The sequence below is a fragment of the Streptopelia decaocto genome (assembly GCF_964273445.1).
Source record: "Streptopelia decaocto genome assembly, chromosome: 7".
NCBI classification, from domain to species: Eukaryota; Metazoa; Chordata; class Aves; order Columbiformes; family Columbidae; genus Streptopelia; species Streptopelia decaocto.
In genome coordinates, this window is record NC_138661.1 from 29,897,735 (window position 1) to 29,918,158 (window position 20,424).

The 20,424-nt window shown below is 36.9% G+C and overlaps 1 protein-coding gene across 6 annotated transcripts in view; it reads left to right on the forward strand.

Annotated features, from left to right (window-relative positions):
- Nucleotides 1-20,424, forward strand: part of PRKD1 (protein kinase D1) — a 136,847-nt gene that overhangs the window by 97,561 nt on the left and 18,862 nt on the right. For all 6 annotated transcript variants that reach the window (XM_082058856.1, XM_082058857.1, XM_082058854.1 and 3 more), the window contains 6 exons: nucleotides 9,321-9,531; nucleotides 11,209-11,286; nucleotides 14,684-14,888; nucleotides 17,145-17,268; nucleotides 18,038-18,115; nucleotides 18,530-18,809. In XM_082058856.1, coding sequence (XP_081914982.1) covers nucleotides 9,321-9,531; nucleotides 11,209-11,286; nucleotides 14,684-14,888; nucleotides 17,145-17,268; nucleotides 18,038-18,115; nucleotides 18,530-18,809 — 976 coding nt within the window. The remainder of the gene's footprint in view (nucleotides 1-9,320; nucleotides 9,532-11,208; nucleotides 11,287-14,683; nucleotides 14,889-17,144; nucleotides 17,269-18,037; nucleotides 18,116-18,529; nucleotides 18,810-20,424) is intronic.

Genomic DNA, 20,424 nt, shown 5'->3' on the forward strand with positions numbered 1-20,424 from the left:
TTATGCTGAAATGAAGATTATCATGGCCAAATATCCATCTCTTTGAAAGAAATAACTGTCTCTTCCTGAAAGACGTATATACTTACTGTAGTGTGCCTAACTATCATAGTGTACCCCAGAATCATAACTCCACAGAACACAAATAAAACAATACAAACAGGCATATTACAAAACCCTGTTCCCTATGTCTAAGATAATTTTAATCTAAGTATGTGCTATCTGAAAAATAATGAATCCATCAATCTGAATGGTGATGAATTACCCTAAATTAACGGTAATTAAAATGACTAATGAAAAAAAAATAAAGGTATCATCTGGAGGAAGAACAAGATTGTCTTTCTTTAGTAAAAAACAAATATGGTAACCATCTATGTTTTTACTTCAAAATACGTTTGCACAACACAATATAATTTTATTTCTATTTATATATATGTTTCTATTATTTTGGTAATTTTTATTCATTCTTCTGGAAGCAATGGATGTTAATGCGTTAAGGTAATTTTATAGACACATTGGAAGTGATTTCTCGGAAAAAACCTAGCTAACTTTTACATTTAAAATAGGAATGCTGTGTCTTACGGAGCACAGGTAAATGTAATATTACAGAGTTATTCACATATTATCTTTGCTTTTTGATGCAGAATCAGGATTTATTTTTACTAAATATTTTGAAGTTTAAATAATTTTCCTTAAAAAGGCTATCTACTTATCACTGACAGAATACAAAGCACCAGGTGTTGCCTGCCTCTGTAGATTTGTTTTAAGCAGAGCTGGCTTGAGGCTTCTCAGCTATATATAGAAGAGTGATTTTACAGAACTAGGACATTAGATTCTCTGGGAGGGAATTGCCTTGAGTTGTAGCTGGCCATTTTCCCTTTCTTCCCTTTTACCCAGCTCTTACTACAGCTGCTCTTTTCTCTTCCCCATTGAAATTCGGAGTCCTCCTTTCCAGTGGCTCAAAAATTTCCAGTGTATGAAGCCTTTCTGTTCCACACTCAGACAGAACACACATCTCCTTTTCCCAGTTCAGTCCCTGTGGAGCCTCATATGCCTCCCCAGCTAACTGGACTGGAAAAAAGGAGCCCTTGAGGGAGGGGTTAAAGAAGAGCTGCTTTGTGCCTTAAGCCAGTTGTAATTAGTAGGAGTCCTTTTCTAATGGCTAGAGTTCATTAGATGAAGATCCTCAGAAGCAAAATTAATATTTCCTCTTGAAGAAAGGCACTCAAGTTAACTCTGAATTAATATCACTCACAGTTATGTTCTATTCTTGTCACCCCAAGTTATCCTTCTGTGCTCCAGTGATGTGGCCTGCACATTCCTCTCTGTCAATTGGGAACTTATATTCAGTGTGCTTGTTTGTTTAATAAAATACCCTGTGCTGTTTTGAGGAGTGCTCCTGAAAATTTTTTGAGGTCCAAAATCTAGATGTTATTTAAAAATAATAAAAGTGTAAAATATTGGCTGTGAACTAAACCCATCCTAAGTAACATTAATATTGATTTAGTGCCGGATTCACCAGGTGAATGTCGGGTTATACACTGAACAGAACTGAGAATCAAGAAGTCAAGTGAGTCTGGCACTGAAAGTTAAGTGTTTAAACAGGAATTTAATTTATTTCCACAATATTTTAGGTATCATTTTTTAGTATTCTTGCTTTTGTACAATTAACTTAAAATATTAAAATATATTCAAGGTAAAAAACAACTCAACAAAAACTATTTAAAATGAGGTTCACATTTTTTCTTAAAGCATTGCCTGTCTGTGACATTCCAAGTCCAACTGAACCCTGAATTAAAACATGGTAGGATAAAGAAAGTAACGTTGGAATGGCTTACTTTACACGTTACTGGGCCATAAAATAATAGTAGTTCCTGTATTAGCTGTCGTGCACTGAATACTGTAGTACTGAGGTTCTTGTAACTAACTCAAACTACATTAGAGCTTTTCTGATCTAATTTGTCACAATATGATTGTTTCAGAAGTTCATTACAGCTAGATGAGACCTAAAACGTGATTGAGCCAATTATTTTAATTTAAAATATGCATATTTAGGAAAGCAATAAGTATTGGATCAGTTGTGTACCTAATATTTTCCATATATCTAGGAAGATAGGTAGAAGAGAAAATGGTAAAAAGCTTAAGATATACATGTTCTGAAATTTCATATATGCCATGTCCACTGATGTTTGTGAATGCAACTTGTTTGTGAGAACTTGGAGAGGTTTAGTGAGTATTTGATTCTGCAGCTTGGAAGAGGAGAGAAGTTCAGGTTGTTCTTGTCCTCAGGTAATAGCTACTTGTTCTTAAATCCCCTATTGTGTTTTTAGGAAAGACATACAATAATAGTAGTTGTCAGCTTATGTTCCTTCAATATAAGCCACCATGGCTTAAACTGAGGAGTTGTAGACGCTTTGTGACTGTCCCAGTTGGAATTCTTTAGGAGTGTATGGTACGTCTCAGCAAACATAAACTCAGAGCTAAGTTTTTGAAATTTCTAAGTACTTGACAAAAGGGTTTGTATGTATTGAAAATATAAAAAAGTGGCAAACCCTGCAACACACTTTTTTTTTTTCCTATAGCATCTCTGAAACATCATTAATGTTTGTGCTGGGTCTTGTGAAATGGCGAAGATCCCAAAGTGCAGTTTGTATTTTGAAGAATATAGAGGCAACATTTTATCTCCAGTTACCTGGCCCAAATATGTTCAGTGGTGCTTTCCCTTCTAATATATAAGCTTGTTTTTCTTATTGATAACAATTTACTGCCCCCAAACTTCCTCCCTTTTGACAAGCCTCACCAGGCTGATATGTCTAGACTTCCTCTGTCCAATGTCAAAACTTTTTCCAAACCAGTGGCTGTGGTTAAGACCAGAGGCCTGCTGGTTATCCCTGATTCTATAATGACAGTGTAGAGACAAAGTCAAAGGAATATTAATATGTCATGGTGTGAACCATAATTGTACAAAGACTCTCTGAATGATTTTGTCTTGAATTGCAACTTGGCTATACCACCTTTGTGTCATGTTATGTGCCCTTTTTTTTCCTCTTTCTTATTAGTTCTATGCACAAGTTCTAGGCACAACTGAACTGCTGAGTCCAGCTTATGATATGGGCATTCTAGTAGTGCAAGAAACTTACCTGAAAATAACGTGTTACTTTAAATTATTATACTTCAAATTATGAAGCACATAATAGAAGGTCAAAGTAAACTTCATATTATTGAAGAAACTCATGTCTGTAAGATGCAGAAAAAAACTTTGAGCTATATAAGCCCTACTATGTGTGCTGTCATGAGCAAATCCTTTGTCAGCACGGGGCTTTTGTTTTGGAAAATCCCTGGCTCTGAGAAGTTATAGTAGTTACACAAGGACTGCTGAAACCCAGTAATCTTCTCTTGTTACTTTACAAAATAAGACAGGTTACAGACAGTATTCAAACCACTGTTTGCTGGTATTGATGTCTGAGTGGAGGAACAGGGTACATAATAATTTCCATCTGTGGATAGTTTAATATTAACAGCTTGTACTGAAATCAGTTCTTCAATGTGTTTACACATGTAAGACTCAAGTGTTTTTCAGACCATAGCTATCTAACTGTCGTACTTGTAGGATTAAATTGTACACTTGACTTAAAGAGTGCAAGAAGCCTCGAAAGACAACACAGTTGATTGCATTCTAACTGTGGTATTTCAGTATATTTAACTGAAGATTTGTTTCCTTGAATTCACTTAATTACAGTCACATAGTTTAATTTGTAAAAGAAAGTCAACATTTCCATTGCATTAAAAACATGGTTCCTGTGGTTACATAGATGTCTAGCACCTCTTTTGACAGTAGCTTCCTGTGAAGAAATTGTATATGAACTTTTTATTAAGGCTTTATCCTCTGACTTCAATATAGGAAGAAAATGCTAAAAATGAAACTTCATGTGGACAGTTACAGCTGGTTTGTTTGTTGTTTTTTGGTTTGGTTTGGTTTGTGGTGTGTTTTGTTTTGTTTTTTTTTTTTAAATATACATCACTTTCTCAGTTGTCCAAGTATATAAATTTAAAAAAAAACTAGTTCATGGTAGTTTACTTCTTTTGTTAACACAAACATTTCAAAAATGTAGGAATACCTGTGTTGTTTTTTATTTAATATCTCAGTTATAAGTACAGGAATAATGTCACAGTACTTTTTAGATATTGAGCCTGCAAAAGGTTAGCACTTCTTCGTGAACAGTTTTGAAAAATTATATATTTAGGAGAATATAGGATGTGTAGCCTGTTCTCTTCTGAGTGAGGTTCACTGACTTGAATTTGTTTCCACAAGCGTGATTTAAAATAAGATGATTAAATGTCAAAATTTAAGTATTTCTTTTCGGACTCTTCTAAAACATGAAACTTCAGCAAAGTTTTGTCAGAAGCCCTTGGACATTTTTAGTGGGACTGTCGAAACTCTTTAAAAGAAGTCAAGCAAACAGCAGTCTGTTTAATGTTTTAGGCCAGCCTGTGTAGCTGGGTTGTATGGTTGTTCCTTGTATTTGTTCCCAAGAGGCCAACTGCATGCAGGTAGTCAGCTTTACTGCTTCTCATTAGGCCTTTCAGTGTCTCCCTAAGGTTTCTTTGATTTCTGTGCCTTGGGGGGTAGAAGTAGTGCTAGAAGACAGTCAAACTCACCCAGGTGATAACAGCTGAATCCATTGGCAGGGAATCAGTATTTATTTCAGTTTCTTAGTTGTATTTTGCAATAGATTTGAACAAGATAAAAAGACAGACAGAGGGATCTCCTGCTGAGGGATTTTACCTTTGGAGTAACAGTTACATGGAGGATGTCTCCCTACAATGACAGGATTCTGCACAATCACTTTGCTTCTGGCTACTGCAGATGAACTTCTTGTGTCCTTGAATACCTTTTAATAAAGCTCAGCAAATAAACCTTAGGCAGCTTCAGTCTACCTATTCAAAAAATTTGAACAAATTGAACAAGGAGGAGGGCAATGCATCAGCTAGTAAGAGTCACACAGAATGCCCCATGCTGGGGAAAAGCTTGGCACCTCTCCTTTCTTGGAATAATTTTTTTTTTTTTCAAAATAAAAGAGTAAGGAAACGCTGGATTCTATTAGATAGTCTCGTAGTTTAAGGCATCATTTAATTGAAGTCTCTGGATGTGATCAGTGTCACTGGCTTGCTTGGCCATTCATTCAGTTAAATATCTGCACGTGATTCTTCATGTTTGTCACTTGGAAATTAATATTTTGAGCTGTTAAAGTATAAACTACCTTGCTGAGATGATTGTTCTAAAGGACTGTTTAGTGTTTGGATCAGTGCAGGCTGTTAGTTTCCATAGTGTAATCCAGTTAAGCAATGATTTCCTGGGAAGTTTCCAGATTTGCTGAGTCAGTAATCTGGCTGACTACCAGGAAAAACTAATTTATCTTTCTAACAAACCAGGCAGACTGGCTGAAGGAGAAGGTGCTTTGTGGAAGAGATTTTTGCATTTGCAGTGAAAACAGGATAGTTCCTGGTTTCCTTTCAGGGGCTTTAAGTTGTGGTATCTGTCTGATGCTGGGAGTGCTGGAAGTTAAAGTTAAGGGATATTGACAGGAGTTTTGGAAGATATTGAGAGGAGAAGCTCGTCAATGGCAGTATGGAGAAAGCATTCCTTCTCCCAATCAGTCATGAGTCCTTTGTCACCAGCTTCCGTTCCCTTCCTACCTCTGAGCAGAAGCAGAGGGTCCCATTGCCTCCAGTTGGAAGAGGGAAGGAGTGCAAGTCCATCATATCAGGCCTGACCATGCAGGAGAGAGGCTGGATCCATGGCTGCTGATGTCTTTTCTAGTATGGGAGAAAGTGAAAATCAACTTTACCTTTTACTTGACCTGAAGGTACTGCAAATAAGTAATTGCCAGTGTGCTACATGGTGTACTACACTGCTATTGCATAGCAGCCTAGTGCTTGCAGACTGGCAAAGATGACATACTTTTTGTGTAAACATGACTGTGAATGGAAGAGCTGACAGATATTGCCTGCAAAGAATTTGTTAGAGTTAAGTTTAGGCCTACTTACTTCATGTCACTTGTTTTGAGGTGAAGATGGTGAAATTGTTGTGTTTGTTTATCTTTGAGCTTGTTATGCATTCTCAGTACATTATTTTTAGCAGAAATATAAGCAGCAGTGTAAATATTAAAATCACATTAGAAAATTAAGGTGGGGACTGGTCTGGACAATTGATGTCCTGCACTAGGTCTTCTAATGTTTTACCTTTTGTTTAGTATCCATTTCTGCTTGAATCTGTAGAGAACACTTCTAAATTACTAGCAAAAATATAATTGATCACCTATTTTCTAACATTAGGCAGCAGCCATGTGAAGTGAGATTTGAAATAAATCCTTCAAAAATTATAACTGTGTTGACTGATAGAAGTTTCAAGAAACAAGTTTAATGAAGAGCAATAAAAAAGCTTCATCAAAGGTAGCTTGATATTTGATCAAAGCTGATGGTATGATGAATGACTGTTGCAGAATTATCCTTCAGAAAAGACTGAGTCAATATAGAGCACATAGAATTAACTTTTTGTCCACCCTAACATTTTCTCTGAACTTTTCAGAAGCATATACTAGCACATTAAAACTGAAAAACGTGCCATCAAACTGAAAGAGCAAAAACTATAGCAAGTAATTTGTCTGAAACCCATAGTGTACCACACCTGAGATTTGATCAGACATCATCTAGGCAGCACATCTCAGTGATCAGAGCCAAAGCTGTAGGGAAGCTTGTCTCTCTCTTTTAGTCATATAAGTGCCTAAGATTAGTCTCAGTACATTTCAGCAATACCACTGAGGTTTCTGAAACCTGCAAAGCATTTGGTGAGGAAAATGGGGCTGACCCAGCTTTCTAAAATCCTTTGAATATGAAGTTAACTAGACGTAATTTGGACTTTTAAAAAGCTTTTAGCAGTATTCAGTTGCAAAAATATTTTTTGATTTGGCAATAATTTGGAAAATGAAGTCAAAGAATGACAATACAAAGTAGATTTAGTTTAGGTGATATTAGATAGGGTTCTAAGTGAGATCATAATGTGAGGAGATGTTTGGATCACTTGTACTTCAGGCATGAGTAAGATTGTCAAGAAGTAGCTCTAGTGTTAAGAACAGTAAACTGAAATATTAATTTGTTGCAGTGACAACTGCAAAAGCAAACTGTAGTACTCTTTCCCGTTAGAAATTCTTACTCCTTTTCAATTAAAGTACATTTTACGAGAATAGTGTCACAACATGAAAAATCTACTAAATGTCCATATTCAAGGTAAAGACAGCAAAGCTTTGTGACTAATGCCTTGCAGGTAGTGATTAGAATTAAAGCAAACCATTAAAGAATTACTTTATTCAAAAAGAAAATACTTACATTAAAATGTAATATGTCACATATATAAGTGTTCTTATTATGAGCACTGAAGAGGAAATTCAGAGCCAGGTATCTGACCATAGCACTGGGTTGAGAATGTCTAACTTACAAGGCACTGCATGAAGATTGAAGTAGCGTCAATCTGGGCCGGAACTGTCGCTATTCGACAGTGAAAGGGCCACCTAAGTATTTCTGGCTCCTCTTGTGAGCTTTGTCCTGTCCGCAGGTACTGAGGGCTGTCATTTACAGGTAGTTTGCACAAGCTGAGCAATGCAGTTTGTGCTGTATGTGTAGGCTCGTTCTTCCTTCCTGCTGGGCTTCCGCCCTTCCTTCCAAAGTCCTGTTCATGTTGATTTCACAAGACTTAATGGAATCTGCCTTGGAAATTTTACGTAAACAATGTTGCTAATTAACATATATTAAATAAATTTTATCCTAAAGTGAGTCTGGTTTGGTTTTTAGGTTTGGCTGGGTGTTCTTTGTTTTCCACCATGATTTACGATGAAGAAGAGACAGATGCTTTCTTATACAGTTTGTTTATGGTCACCACATGCACCTGGCTCATACAATGTATTTTGCATATTTCTTCTTGATTCGACAGAACTGCATTTATATACAGTGGATGAGCATGTGATGTTGACACTGATGCAGGGTAGCTCTAATGTTCAGCAAATCTACTACATAAGTGTCCTTGGAAAGACAGATAGTACTGCAGTATAACCAAAAGAAAAAAGAATGATCTTCACAATAAGAAACCTACCTGATCTTTGGAAGGAGGAAACTTTTTTTTTCTTCATATGGCAATACACTATGAAGGCAAAGTCTGCACCTCCTTAGGTTCTTCTGCCACCAAAATGACTTTCAAATTCCTCTTTACTCCAAGATTCTCAGACAGAAGCATACAGAAATGTAGTTTTATATTTTTGTGACCACAAAATAATAATCAGCCTTCTTAGCTGTAGAATTTCCTATAACATTATTACTTTGAAACAGAACAGTTTTTCCAGGTAGGCCAATCTGAAGTTTCAGCTACTACAACTTCTTGAACTGTGCAGGCACACTGGGGGATGACTCATTTTCTAGTCTTCTGTTATCAGATTACTTGCAGATGATGGCAAGAAAATGCTGAGTCTTAAATGATCAAGCTGCATCTTGTAACTTTTTTCTCCTTTCATTGTTAACTGTGGGTGTAGCTTGGTTGTTTCTCAAGGGCAATTCTTAGGATAAAGCAGTTTTCTGGGTCAGTTATTTTCTGGGGCAATTAGCATATTTACATCTAAATGAATTTAGAGGAGAAACTAAGGTAACTCATTTGTTTGAGGAATTCTTTTGATTCCATACTTTAGACTGTGTGTCTCACTTCATACATATTTATATATATGCTATATATATAAATGCCTATTGTGATCTATTGTGCATAATCTGAATGTGGTAAGGTTAGTGATAGCAAAAGTTATAAATTGAAGGGATGAAAAATACTAATCTGTTGTCTATCAAAAACCTGCATGCACATTGAATAAGTTAATAATTTTATTAATGTTCGTACAAAAAATGCAGCCTTTCAATGTTACCTTTTACATAAAACATAAAATAAGAGAGGTTTGTGTTTTTATCAAACACAAAATGCTTTTCTGAGAAATCTTTAATGAATATTTAAATTTTGATAAAAATATGGTGTTTTTTAAATAAAAACCTTTTTCAACCACAATGTGAAATGTATGATATTAGTGTTGGCAAATATATTGATACCATTTCACTTTTTCAAAAGCAGTCTGAGAGAGGGTATGTTGCATGTTCTGTTAGTGGTTAAAAGCATTTATGTTACTTTTTATGACGTATGAGTTACTGTTCTTCAGGCAGGTATATGTGAATATGATATTAGTTTAAAAATGAATGCATCATGGTTATTTCAAATGTTCTTTTTATGTATTTCATAGCAAAAGACGCCATCAGAATCATTCAGTGGGCGAGAGAAGAGATCAAATTCACAGTCCTACATTGGACGACCTATTCAGCTAGACAAGATCTTACTCTCCAAGGTTAAAGTGCCTCACACTTTTGTCATCCACTCTTACACACGGCCAACAGTTTGCCAGTACTGTAAGAAGCTTCTCAAAGGGATTTTTAGACAGGGTTTGCAGTGTAAAGGTAAGTAGTCACCCTTTAGGAACATAAAAGCTAAGTGTAATAAAATTAGTAAATTAACGTTTGAGTAGTATGACTTGAGGTATGTACTTACTCGTGATTTCCTCACTGAACTGTGTAGGTGTGGGCACATGTACAATTACATTGGATCCAGCTGGAGTCAGTTACAGTAATTGCTATTTTGCAGGAGCTGGTTGCGTGGCTGTTCATTCTTACGCTGCAGTATATCTGCAGTAGCTTGCATCTTTTTCATGCAGGTGTAAATTTACTTGTATTTGGCACTAGGTGAGTGTGTACTCACAGGCAGGTACAGCAGCATAGTTAACATAAGTACTATATTCTTATCTTCATTGTTTTCAATCTACAGTCTTATGCTTGAATTGAAGCCTGAGTCCCAGCAGTTCAGGGTTTTGGGAGAGCTGTAATGGAAATAAAATAAGATGACCTTGTATGAGAACTTAAAACCACATTTTTTCAATGTGACTAATGTGCTCTCAAGGCTCCTGGTGTTGTACCTTAGTAGGTGCCAAAGTGAATCAAGCCCCCTGGATTGTAGCCTAGATCACTGGCTCACCTCAGCCAACTAGAGTGCCCATGAATATGAAGCATTGTGCATGCCATGGTGTTAGATCATCTCAGCTAACAGATCCTTAAAATCACCTTCCTTCTATTAAAATAAACAATAACTCTCATAGAATTAATCTGTAGATTTTGTGTTGCTGCCTTAAACTAACACCCTGCAAAAATATGAAGTTGCATTCCTTTAGCTTAAGATGTGATGCTGATGTGATTTAACTAAAGCAAAATCTTTATGAAGGCATCACCTGTTTCAGTTCATTATGAATCCCAGTGACATAAGCAAATATGAACCTGATTTTTTACAAAAATATTTACCTACAGTTTGGCACTGCTGTACCTCAATTGGGTTTTTGATCAATCTGAAGTTAAATAATTACAAGGTTATGGACAACCTTAGTATATTTCTTCCTGCCTGACTCTTTGCTTTTCGAGGTGTGATAATAAATTACAGCTGTTAGTTTAAGTAAAATGTGTTCATAAGCCAAAAGAAAACAGTTAAGATGACATCTACTAAAGTGCTACTTACGCATATGAAAAAGTAAAGATAGAGGGAAATAAAAACACCTGAAAAATAAGAAGGGTATTGAAGGAACCCTCCACTGAAAGTTGTGTAGAAGTTGCCTTGAGATGTAGAGAACAAATATTTTCTCTCAGTTGTTGGCTAGGGTTCTGCTGTTTCAATTTTCAGTCCTCGGCATTGGATATGTAGTTGATCTCTTAAGCTGCAGTGGATATACTGCAGCCCAGTCTGCTGCCTTCACTGGAAGAGCAGCTCTGGCTTTGCAGCCAAGTGCTCTTGTCTCCCAGTCACTTCCCTACAAGAGCTAGCAGACACTTTGGCTGCAGCCAGTGCCTCCACGGAGCTACCCTCAGTGCTGCTTTCCTTTCCCCGCAGGGAAGAACACTTTCAGCATCTTCATCCTCTCCCTGTCACTGGCAGGTGGCGTGCAGCCAGGCTAAGGAGTGCTCTCTGGACTCATTAATATTGTATTAGTGAAACAGTATGGCTTGACGTTTACAGGCTGGATATCAGGAAAAAAATATAATTGTATCATAGAAAAAGAAAAAATAGTTTTACCGTATCCTTTTTTTCCTTGTCAGACTGTAGATTCAACTGTCACAAACGCTGTGCTCCTAAAGTGCCAAATAACTGCCTGGGGGAAGTTGCCATTAATGGAGGTAAGTTGCCGTAACAATTGTTTCTGTCCTTGTTTAAACCATCAGTTAAATAAAGGACAAATGTAAAACTGCGACATTTACAAAGACAGATTTTTTCATTGCTTGGGAGTGGCCTTTCCTCTGCAATATTTCTTTGTTACATTGAAGATGAAGTGTAGGAGGAATAGGAACTCTACAAGTGGGTCACATGCCATCAGCTCAGAGCATGTGTCCTCCAAATAGGTGTCACTGACAGACAGGCAGAGGTGGTATCAGCAGCAAAACTGCTGGGCGGCCTGTTGAATGCAGAATGCCAAAATAAAGCAGAAAGCCACACACCTGAGAAGCTGGCATTCACCTTGTCAGATATGAGCATCAAATTGCTTTTTAATCTGAGGGGCTGGGAGGGAGGGAAGCATTTGTTTTAGGATAATCTTCCCCAAAAGGAAAAGTATACCTGGAAGAACTGCTTACCATTGGTGTAGAACTAATTGTATCAGTCGCCAGAACTAAAGGCTTGAATATGTGCTGATTTTCCCATACATGTGCTGTCGGTTTTGTGTCAAGTGTAGGAAAGTATGGGTAGGCTTGACAGACGGTACTGGAGAAAAAAAAAAGGGTGGTTGTAGATGAGCTGTTGATTGCCTTGAAAATGTCACTTCTCTATGTGATAAGGGAATGAGAAGTGTGGTGAAGTGTTCAGTTTGTAATGCACATTGCCATGTTAAGTTGTCAGCCTAAACTGCTTCTGGGGTTAATGAAGTATTGCCTTATTAGACATCCTTTTTCAAACTTTAAATCAGTGTTCAACTTTATTGAAAAGATACCAAGTTTCCAAAATTAGGAATGTTTAATATTTTTCATAGTATTTCTCATAGGAGTGGGACTGTATTACTACAAAGTTTTTCTGTTCAATGGCAATTAGTGTAGGCAAAAATATTTCAGATGCTGAGCATCCAGCTTGAAACATGGTGAGGTTCATGACTTTCTGGAAGGTTGATGTTGGACTCCTACTGCATGTCCAATCTGATACACCTTGAACTGGGCTCTTGGAGTCCCTGTTACTATTATTTTTCCTTCCTTCCTCCCCCTTCCTTCCTTCTTCCCTTCCTCCTTTCCTCCCTTCCTTCCTCCCTTCTTTACACCAGTTATACCTCACTTCACCATTAAGTATCCCATAACATAAGTATTTCTTCAGGCCTGCAAGTAATAATGCTTATGGAAGTTTATGGCTTGATTTTCAAATCCAAGAGCTAAACATACACCATGAAATATCAATTCCATTGATAACAGTGAAGAGTTTTCCCTGAGATTTTGCAGTCAGAGGAAGTAACTAAATCTGCTTATAAATGATAACATTTTTCCAGCATAGGTGCAGTTTTAGAGAGGAGTGCAAAACAGGATTGGTCAAAAGCACTAAGAGAAGACAAGAAGGCAAGCCCTGTTTTTGGACAGCTGGAGTAATTGAACAAAATTTACATTTTGTTTGAATTACTCCTTGAAGTTCGTTCTTTCCATCTGAGGCAACTTCATCCCTCCAACTCATCCTCTGTGCCCCTTCCCCACCTTTGCCACACAAGCAACAGACTGCTTCTGTTGACTTGCCACCTACACATGAATCTGGTGCCAGGCTGATGGGCAGTGATGGTTTCTCTGAGGAAGAGCTGAGTAGAAAAGCTTGTGCAAAGCCATTGGGGTGAGAACATGTACTCCAAGCTTACTCCAGGTGTACTCCTCGAAACTCTCCATCATAAAATTTATAGAATTTGGCTTTTCCCTACCAAATAATATCTGGAGTATGATATCTATAGCATCACAGTAGAACTCTTAGTTGTTTCTCCTGAATGACTGGTATAGGGTCCTTAGGATTATTGAAGGCAATTTTGTCCTCGTATCTCATTTCTGTTTCTACAGTAATTTAGTTCACATTACTTTCACATTTAAAATATACAGTATCTGTCACTCTGTCCATCTGCTGTGTGATACATCTTCCCCAAAATAGTAAGTGAAGGAAGAGCTGAAGCAATAAAAATCCAAGTATGGTCTCATTAATAAACACATTATATACTAAATGTGGGAGGTTATTTTTAATTGATTGTGGATTTATTAAAAATAGAGATTTTAAAAGTGGTGTAGGGTAGTAAAGAGAGAGCCTTGCATTGTCAGTGCCAGTCATGACTGAATGACTGTTTCTGCTGGAGATGAAGTATAATGTGTCTCTTAATCACACAAATACAAAATAAACCTTTCAGCTGTGCACTTTCAATTTGAGTGAAATGCCGTCAATTCAAAACATTTTGCTGTCAGCCAGTTCAGTTTTCTTTTGGGGCATCATCAACATTGTGGAGGAAGGTTCTTGACAGCCACAGTTAGGCAAGAGTTTCTTGGTGAGAATATCTGGTGTCTTCCATGTGATTTTAACGTTCAATTTTCTGAAACACTGCAAACATCCCAGAAAAACTAATTCTGTCTTTACACTCTGACAGGACTGATGATTCTGACATATTAGATCACAGCCTATATAACAGCAGGTTGAGTTTCAACAAAATGCCTTTTTTGGCGTGGTGGTGGTGGTGTTTTTCTGGGGTTTTGTTTGTTTCTTTTTGGAATGTAAGTCAGGTAAATAAGTTTAAAGTTTTCTCTTCCTTTCTGTCTTCCAGATAAATCCATTCAAAACCAGGAATACAATAAGAAGTTATTTCTTACTTTGATCTTACTTAGACATATCTAATCTTGAAACTGGCAATTTTAACATAATTCAAATATAAGCTGGAAGATATTATTAATACTATGTCATAGTCAAATCAGTTAAATCCTAAATATTTTTATTTTTTCTTTGCTGACATTGGACATTTTGATACTTATTGATATTTCTTTTCTAAAGTCGGGACGTCTTATCTCAGTAGTATGGATTATTGTGCCACATTGTGCAGCCTTCACAGAGAACACTGGTGCAAAGGAAATGTCTTTTTACCTCAAAAATGTTCACATTATAAGTAATTGTCTTGGGAGTTATTTCAATAGCTCATTTTCATGTCATCATCATATTACAGAATTCCTAGTTTTGAAATTACTGCTCCTCTAGCATCAGTTTGCAGCTGTAGCCTGCCAACAGCCATCAAGCCAGTATGCAACATTCAAACTATAGAGGAAATCTGCCCAAAGATCTCAGAAATAAAGCTTATGAATATAGACTGTTTTATAGAAGTCCATGGATAAGAAATTCCAGTTTTCTGTAGTGATTTTCTAAATGGCTGGTTAAAAACAACACTTCACCAGTACACATAGAATACTGAGTAGAGCCAGGCAATAGAGTTCCAAAGAGAACCTGAGTTTTCCTGAAGCTCAAAATGTGTCAGATTGTTGTGATTGGAGTATTTTATGCTTTTAGATAATAATTTCAGAAATGATATTTCAGATCTCCTTAGTCCTGGGGCTGAGTCTGACGTGGTCATGGAAGAAGGGAGTGATGACAATGACAGTGAAAGAAACAGTGGGTTTATAGATGACATGGAAGAATCTATAACTCATGATTCTGAGATGTCAATGACAGGATGCCATAGTGACAACGGGGAAATGCAGGATGCTGATCCAGATCACGATGAGTCTAACAGGATGATCAGGTGAGCTGGAAGCATACCTTCTATCTTCTTTTATATTTATTTGTGAGTATCATGTCTAGGGCTCAAGTGGAATCTACATGGACTGTATTCTCACTCCATGAGAATGCAGAGAGCTAGAGATATATATGGTGGCTCTGAAATTGCAATGAGATTGCTTCACTGAATATATGCATTAAGCAGTTTAAGCTAAGCTTAAAAATTATTGTCAAGTTGAAGCAGCAACTGAAAACTAATGTGCAAGTAATTGTTGCATGTCTTCTTGGTTTGGAAAATGATGTTGTGAAACTTCATGTGTGCATAAGCAATAGAGAACAAATTTTTAAATTTATTTTCCCGAGCATTTTTTCCCTGACTAAAAGTGCAAAACCTGGTCATTTAAATAAATGAATAAATGTGAAAGAAGGAAACTGTGGAATAGTCAGCTCTAGAGGAATTGTTTGCATTTTCAGATACTTTTAGAAAGAAGAAAAGTTTAGCAAAGTTTAAGTAGCTGTTTCAAGCAAGTTCCAAAATAGATCAGTGGCTTGAAATGACTAATTGGGAAGGAAAATAGGAATTGAGTTGTGCAACTTACCTTAACAATGTCTGAAGAAAAGAAAAAGCATTATTCACTTATTGGAACTGTACAGACTGGAAAGGAAAAAGTAGGGATTTTTCACTGTCAGGGGACCTAAATTGAATTAAGGTCCTTTCAGCTGTAATTTACTTGATGTAATGGATCTGTACCTTGAAGAATTATGGAATTGTTTTCTTTCACAGGTCGCAGTTTGACCTGCGTTTCCTCTTTTATTTTGCTTACTAGGAGTGTTTTGGTAATATTTCAAAATACAAATACCCAAACATACCTAATAAAAACATCAATAACCGAGGTACCTATTTTACTTAGTTGGGGAGCACCCCTGTATTTCCAGTAATAGCTTTGTTATGTATGCAATAATAAATTTGTAAGGGTAGTCCCCATGTCCATTAATTATTTTTAAGTGATCTATTAAAAGCAAATGAAAAGGTAATTATGGTGTCAGTACAGACAAGAACAGTTATATAGGGACTGGAGATCATTTGATCATTTTTAGGCAAAATAGAGATGTTAACTCTATGTTACAGCCTTAATGAAGCTTTAAGAGAGCACGCATTTTGCATTTTGATTGGAAATTACCAGTTCCTAAAATGTTTTATTTCCAGGATGCAATACAGTGAAGCAGAACCATCTGCAGACATCCACAGTCAGAAAAACTATGGAAACTTAAGATATTATTCTTTTTCTGGGTGGTTTCTGCCCTTTTTTGTTGGTGTTGTTGCACCAACAGCTTTGCCAGCAGGGCAGAACTCATGAGCTCTCTGTGCTGTGTTTGCAGGTACAATGCAGCATCTCTCTTTAAAAGTTCTGCCAGAAATAACTAAGCATTGACATTTATGATTGAGCAGATTATGAGTCCTTGTTTCATTATGCATAATCTGCTTTAGGAATGGTTAACCGCAACAGCAAGGAAGTTGGGAAGATGGGCTTGGCTGTTTATTAAACCTCTTCAACTGGATAGTCCAGATTTTATCTGATTGTGCTGTCAGGCATACTGTTGAGTTCCTGTGCCTTCCCGATATGCTGTGTGTCAGCTGAGTCATGGAAAAATTCAGCATGCATATACCAGAGTGTAAGGCAATGGGATGTCACTTTAGCTGTTTGAGGATAAAATGTATTAGCTTAAATCCCTTTTTCTGAGAGGTTCCAGCAGATGCCCTGCCAGGGTATGCGCTGCAGGTCAGCTGACACGTTTTCTCCTCTGTAAACCATCAGAACTTCACTGTGTGTTTGAACCCAAGAAAGATCACAGGACAGTAATCTGATGGACAGTGTTTACTTAGGTTATGGGAGATTCAAGATCAAGTACTGGTCTGAATCATGCATAGCACAGGCTTGAGCTGTGGCTTCCACACCCTAGCTGAGGCTGTAATAATCTTCCTGTCTTCTTAGCTCATCTGTAGGAATATTTTTGGGAGAGTGTGTGTGTGTGTATGTGTGGCTGTAAATGTTCAGAAGATCTCTGACATTCTTCTTGTCTAGCATTACAATTTTTTTCCTTCATAGTCTCAAGGTACTTGGAATGACAAAACAAAATAGTGTCCAGTCTATGTCTGATAGTGCTGATAGTGCTGTGGATATCATGTATACATATATATATATTCTGATTTAAAAGGTGTTTTTTTCTTTCTGTCCAAAGTTATCTTCTTTTTAAAAGCCTTTACTGATTTATTCTTAAGCCCTTCAACCAGCAACAATATTCCACTAATGAGAGTGGTACAATCTGTGAAGCACACAAAAAGGAGAAGTAGCACAGTAATGAAGGAGGGTTGGATGGTTCACTATACAAGCAAGGACACACTGGTAAGGAATGTTAAGGAAGATCTGTCTTACTGTGCATACTATATGATAGTCCAGAATCAAATCCTAACAATACTTTGATAATTTACAGTCAGTCATGTAAGGCATTTTTCACAGGATTTGTGATTCCTACAGTCCTGATGCTTGTCATAACTGAGGGCTGGCACTGCTTGTAAGAAACAGGACACAGTTAAAACACACAGAAAAATATCGGAATGTCAGTTGCAGTGTCATAGGCAGCCAAATGTGAAGACATTCTGAAGGAAGTAAAAAATAATGTTAACACCTTATGGGCAGTCTCCTAGATATCTTACTGCTAGATGAATTGAGACTTTTGTAAAATAGATGTAGAGAAGAGTTATTTTCATTCTGACCTGCTAAAACAGGAATAAAAACTTCAGCATGTGGCCTTCTAAAGTGAGCTGGGGTGTTATAACTGATACAAAAAGAAAGTTTATTCTTTTAGCAGCATACCTCTTGCAAATTGTGCTGAATGTAATGCAGACAGCAGAGTGACATTTTACATTTGTGAAATTTGGTCAGTTTGAGCAGAGTTAGGTTATTACTGAAACAGCAGAGTGGCCCTCTAAATCCTAAACTCAAATATCAAGTCCTCATAAAAGCTTGTAATAGCAAATTAATCTTTATCATTCACAATTCATTTCATCAAACTTAACCAAAATATTTTAGAACTGATGCTTTTGAAAAATGAACATTTTATTTATACATGTGGAAAATGCTAGAAATATTTTTCCCTTGTTTTTCTTTGCAGAGGAAACGACACTACTGGAGACTGGACAGCAAATGTGTTACACTTTTTCAAAATGATACTGGAAGCAAATATTACAAAGTAAGGAATAATATTCATTCTCTTTTTTTTTCCTAGCAGTAGAATATAATGACTAAATTGCTGAATTTATAGATACTTATTTAAAGTACACTAGTAATATAACTTTTATCTCTGCTTTCATTATTTAAGCTGCATATGTGTGTTTTGCTTTTCACAAGCAAGTCTCAGATCAGAAAGGTGTCAGCTAACAAGGACATGTAAAATGCATGTTGTGGAAATGGAAGGGTTTTGGTATTGGAAAGAAACAGTATTTTACCATCAACAGTTCTCTGTGCCATGGAGTTTCAGGTTACAAGAGCCTTTTTGTTTGTACAAGAAACACATCATTAAAAGCTAATATCATAAATTAGTTAAATAAAGTTCATGCTTTAGTTTTATATGTTGATAATCTTTACAGAGATTTTTTCATTTTAGGAAATCCCATTGTCTGAAATTTTGTCTCTGGAACCTGCAAAAACTTTCACTTTACTGCCTCAAGGAGCCAATCCACATTGTTTTGAAATAAGCACAGCAAATATAGTTTATTATGTTGGAGAAAACATAGAAAACCCCTCAAGTGTTCCACTGAATAACAGTGTTATCACCAGTGGTATTGGCGTTGATGTGGCACGAATGTGGGAGATAGCAATACAGCATGCTCTGATGCCCGTCATCCCTAAAGGGACGTCAACTGGGTCAGGACCCAGCCTGCACAGTAAGTTTATTCATTTCCTCTGTTTCAGATAAGTAGAGTCATATCACAAATGACATTGCTCAATCTTCTGCACATGTTGCAAGTAAGTATTGCACAGCTAGTGAAGACTATTCTGTCACGGCTTATCACTTCTCTGCATGTTATTTTAAACACCGCAGTTTCTCATCCATGTATTTCCAGTTTATACTAGGACATCTGTATTAATATATGAGTTGCAGATTTGTTAGTGAGCAAAGAGTTTTTATATCAGTAAGGCATGTCATCCACATTTGTGTTGCTGCCATGAGTAACAACCTCCATGTGTAGAGGAGGCTTGAAATTTTCTGAGCTCCAGTTGGAAGTTGATAGATTTTTCCCATAATGACTGGAGCTTATGTTTCTAGCTATCGGCAGAAGCAGCTCTTCACTCTTTAGGTCACTACAGCAGGCATGATATGCTCCCTTTCATCAGATTTGGCTATACAACTGCCACAAACATTGTCCCATGCTGAGATGAAATGAGCTTAACTGTGAAGAACAGCTGTTCTAAGCACAAGGCATGGATGTTACCCAGGACTTAAAAGACTGAATATGTTATATCTTTGCCTCCAATTTACATACCTTTGGGTAATTCTTTAGCAAAGATGACAGTTTATGTAAACGATACATGAAACTCCTTTAAATGTAGTTCAGGTACTGAAAACAAAGCAGCACAGGACAAACAATTTCCCGCTACTAGGCATGTGCTGCTATTGTTGCTCTGGCACTTGTACTCAGCCTAGCCAGTGTAAAGTAAATTTGGATATCTATGCACAATTTGGATTAGACCTTTTATTGTAATGTATACCCAATTTAGCACTTGACATCTGGATGCTATTAATGCAGTGCAAAATGCTAATGAGACTACAAGCCCTTCAGAAACCAAATAATACAACAGGCTGTGGCATTACATCTCCAGGCACAACAGCTCACATATAAAATGAGATCAGCTCTGTCTTTTCCTTTCTCAGTTGCGTTCCTGCATAAAATAGTGTCAAATTCTGGATATCATTTCAATCAGGCTAGTTGCCTAGTGGCCCTGGTTTGAGCCCAGCATAGCTAAGCAAATCACCTAAAATGCTGGACTGGGAATGACAGCTGTCTTCCCTCCCTCTTGGGAAGTTTGAAAATTTTCTTTACAAGTAGATATCTTTGGGTTTTTTTTTTTTTTTGGTATAAAATTTAAGGTCATCTGAGACCTTTAGAACAAATTCCTATGGGAAGTGAGAATGATAGCAACCTTCTGTATGGGCTCAAAGTGTAAGATGCCTATTTTTGTCCATGCTTTTTTTCATGTAGACACAAAGCAGCACATACATTTGAAAATAAATTGGCAATGATAAAAGCCATTATGTAACTGAAACATTCCATTTCAAAACCAATCTATTTCTAAGGAAAGGACAAGGGAATAAGCCATATGGAGCAGAACTTCCTCGTACCACTTACTGCAGCTAGGAGAGGTACTGATGGACAGTAGCGAGTGTCTTCAGTGTGTAATACAGGCTTTATAGTAGAGGACACTGGTTTTGATGAAGCTGAAATCATACTAATAAAATGAAGTCAGCGTTAACAGGATTCTAGGCAGATGTAGGAGACA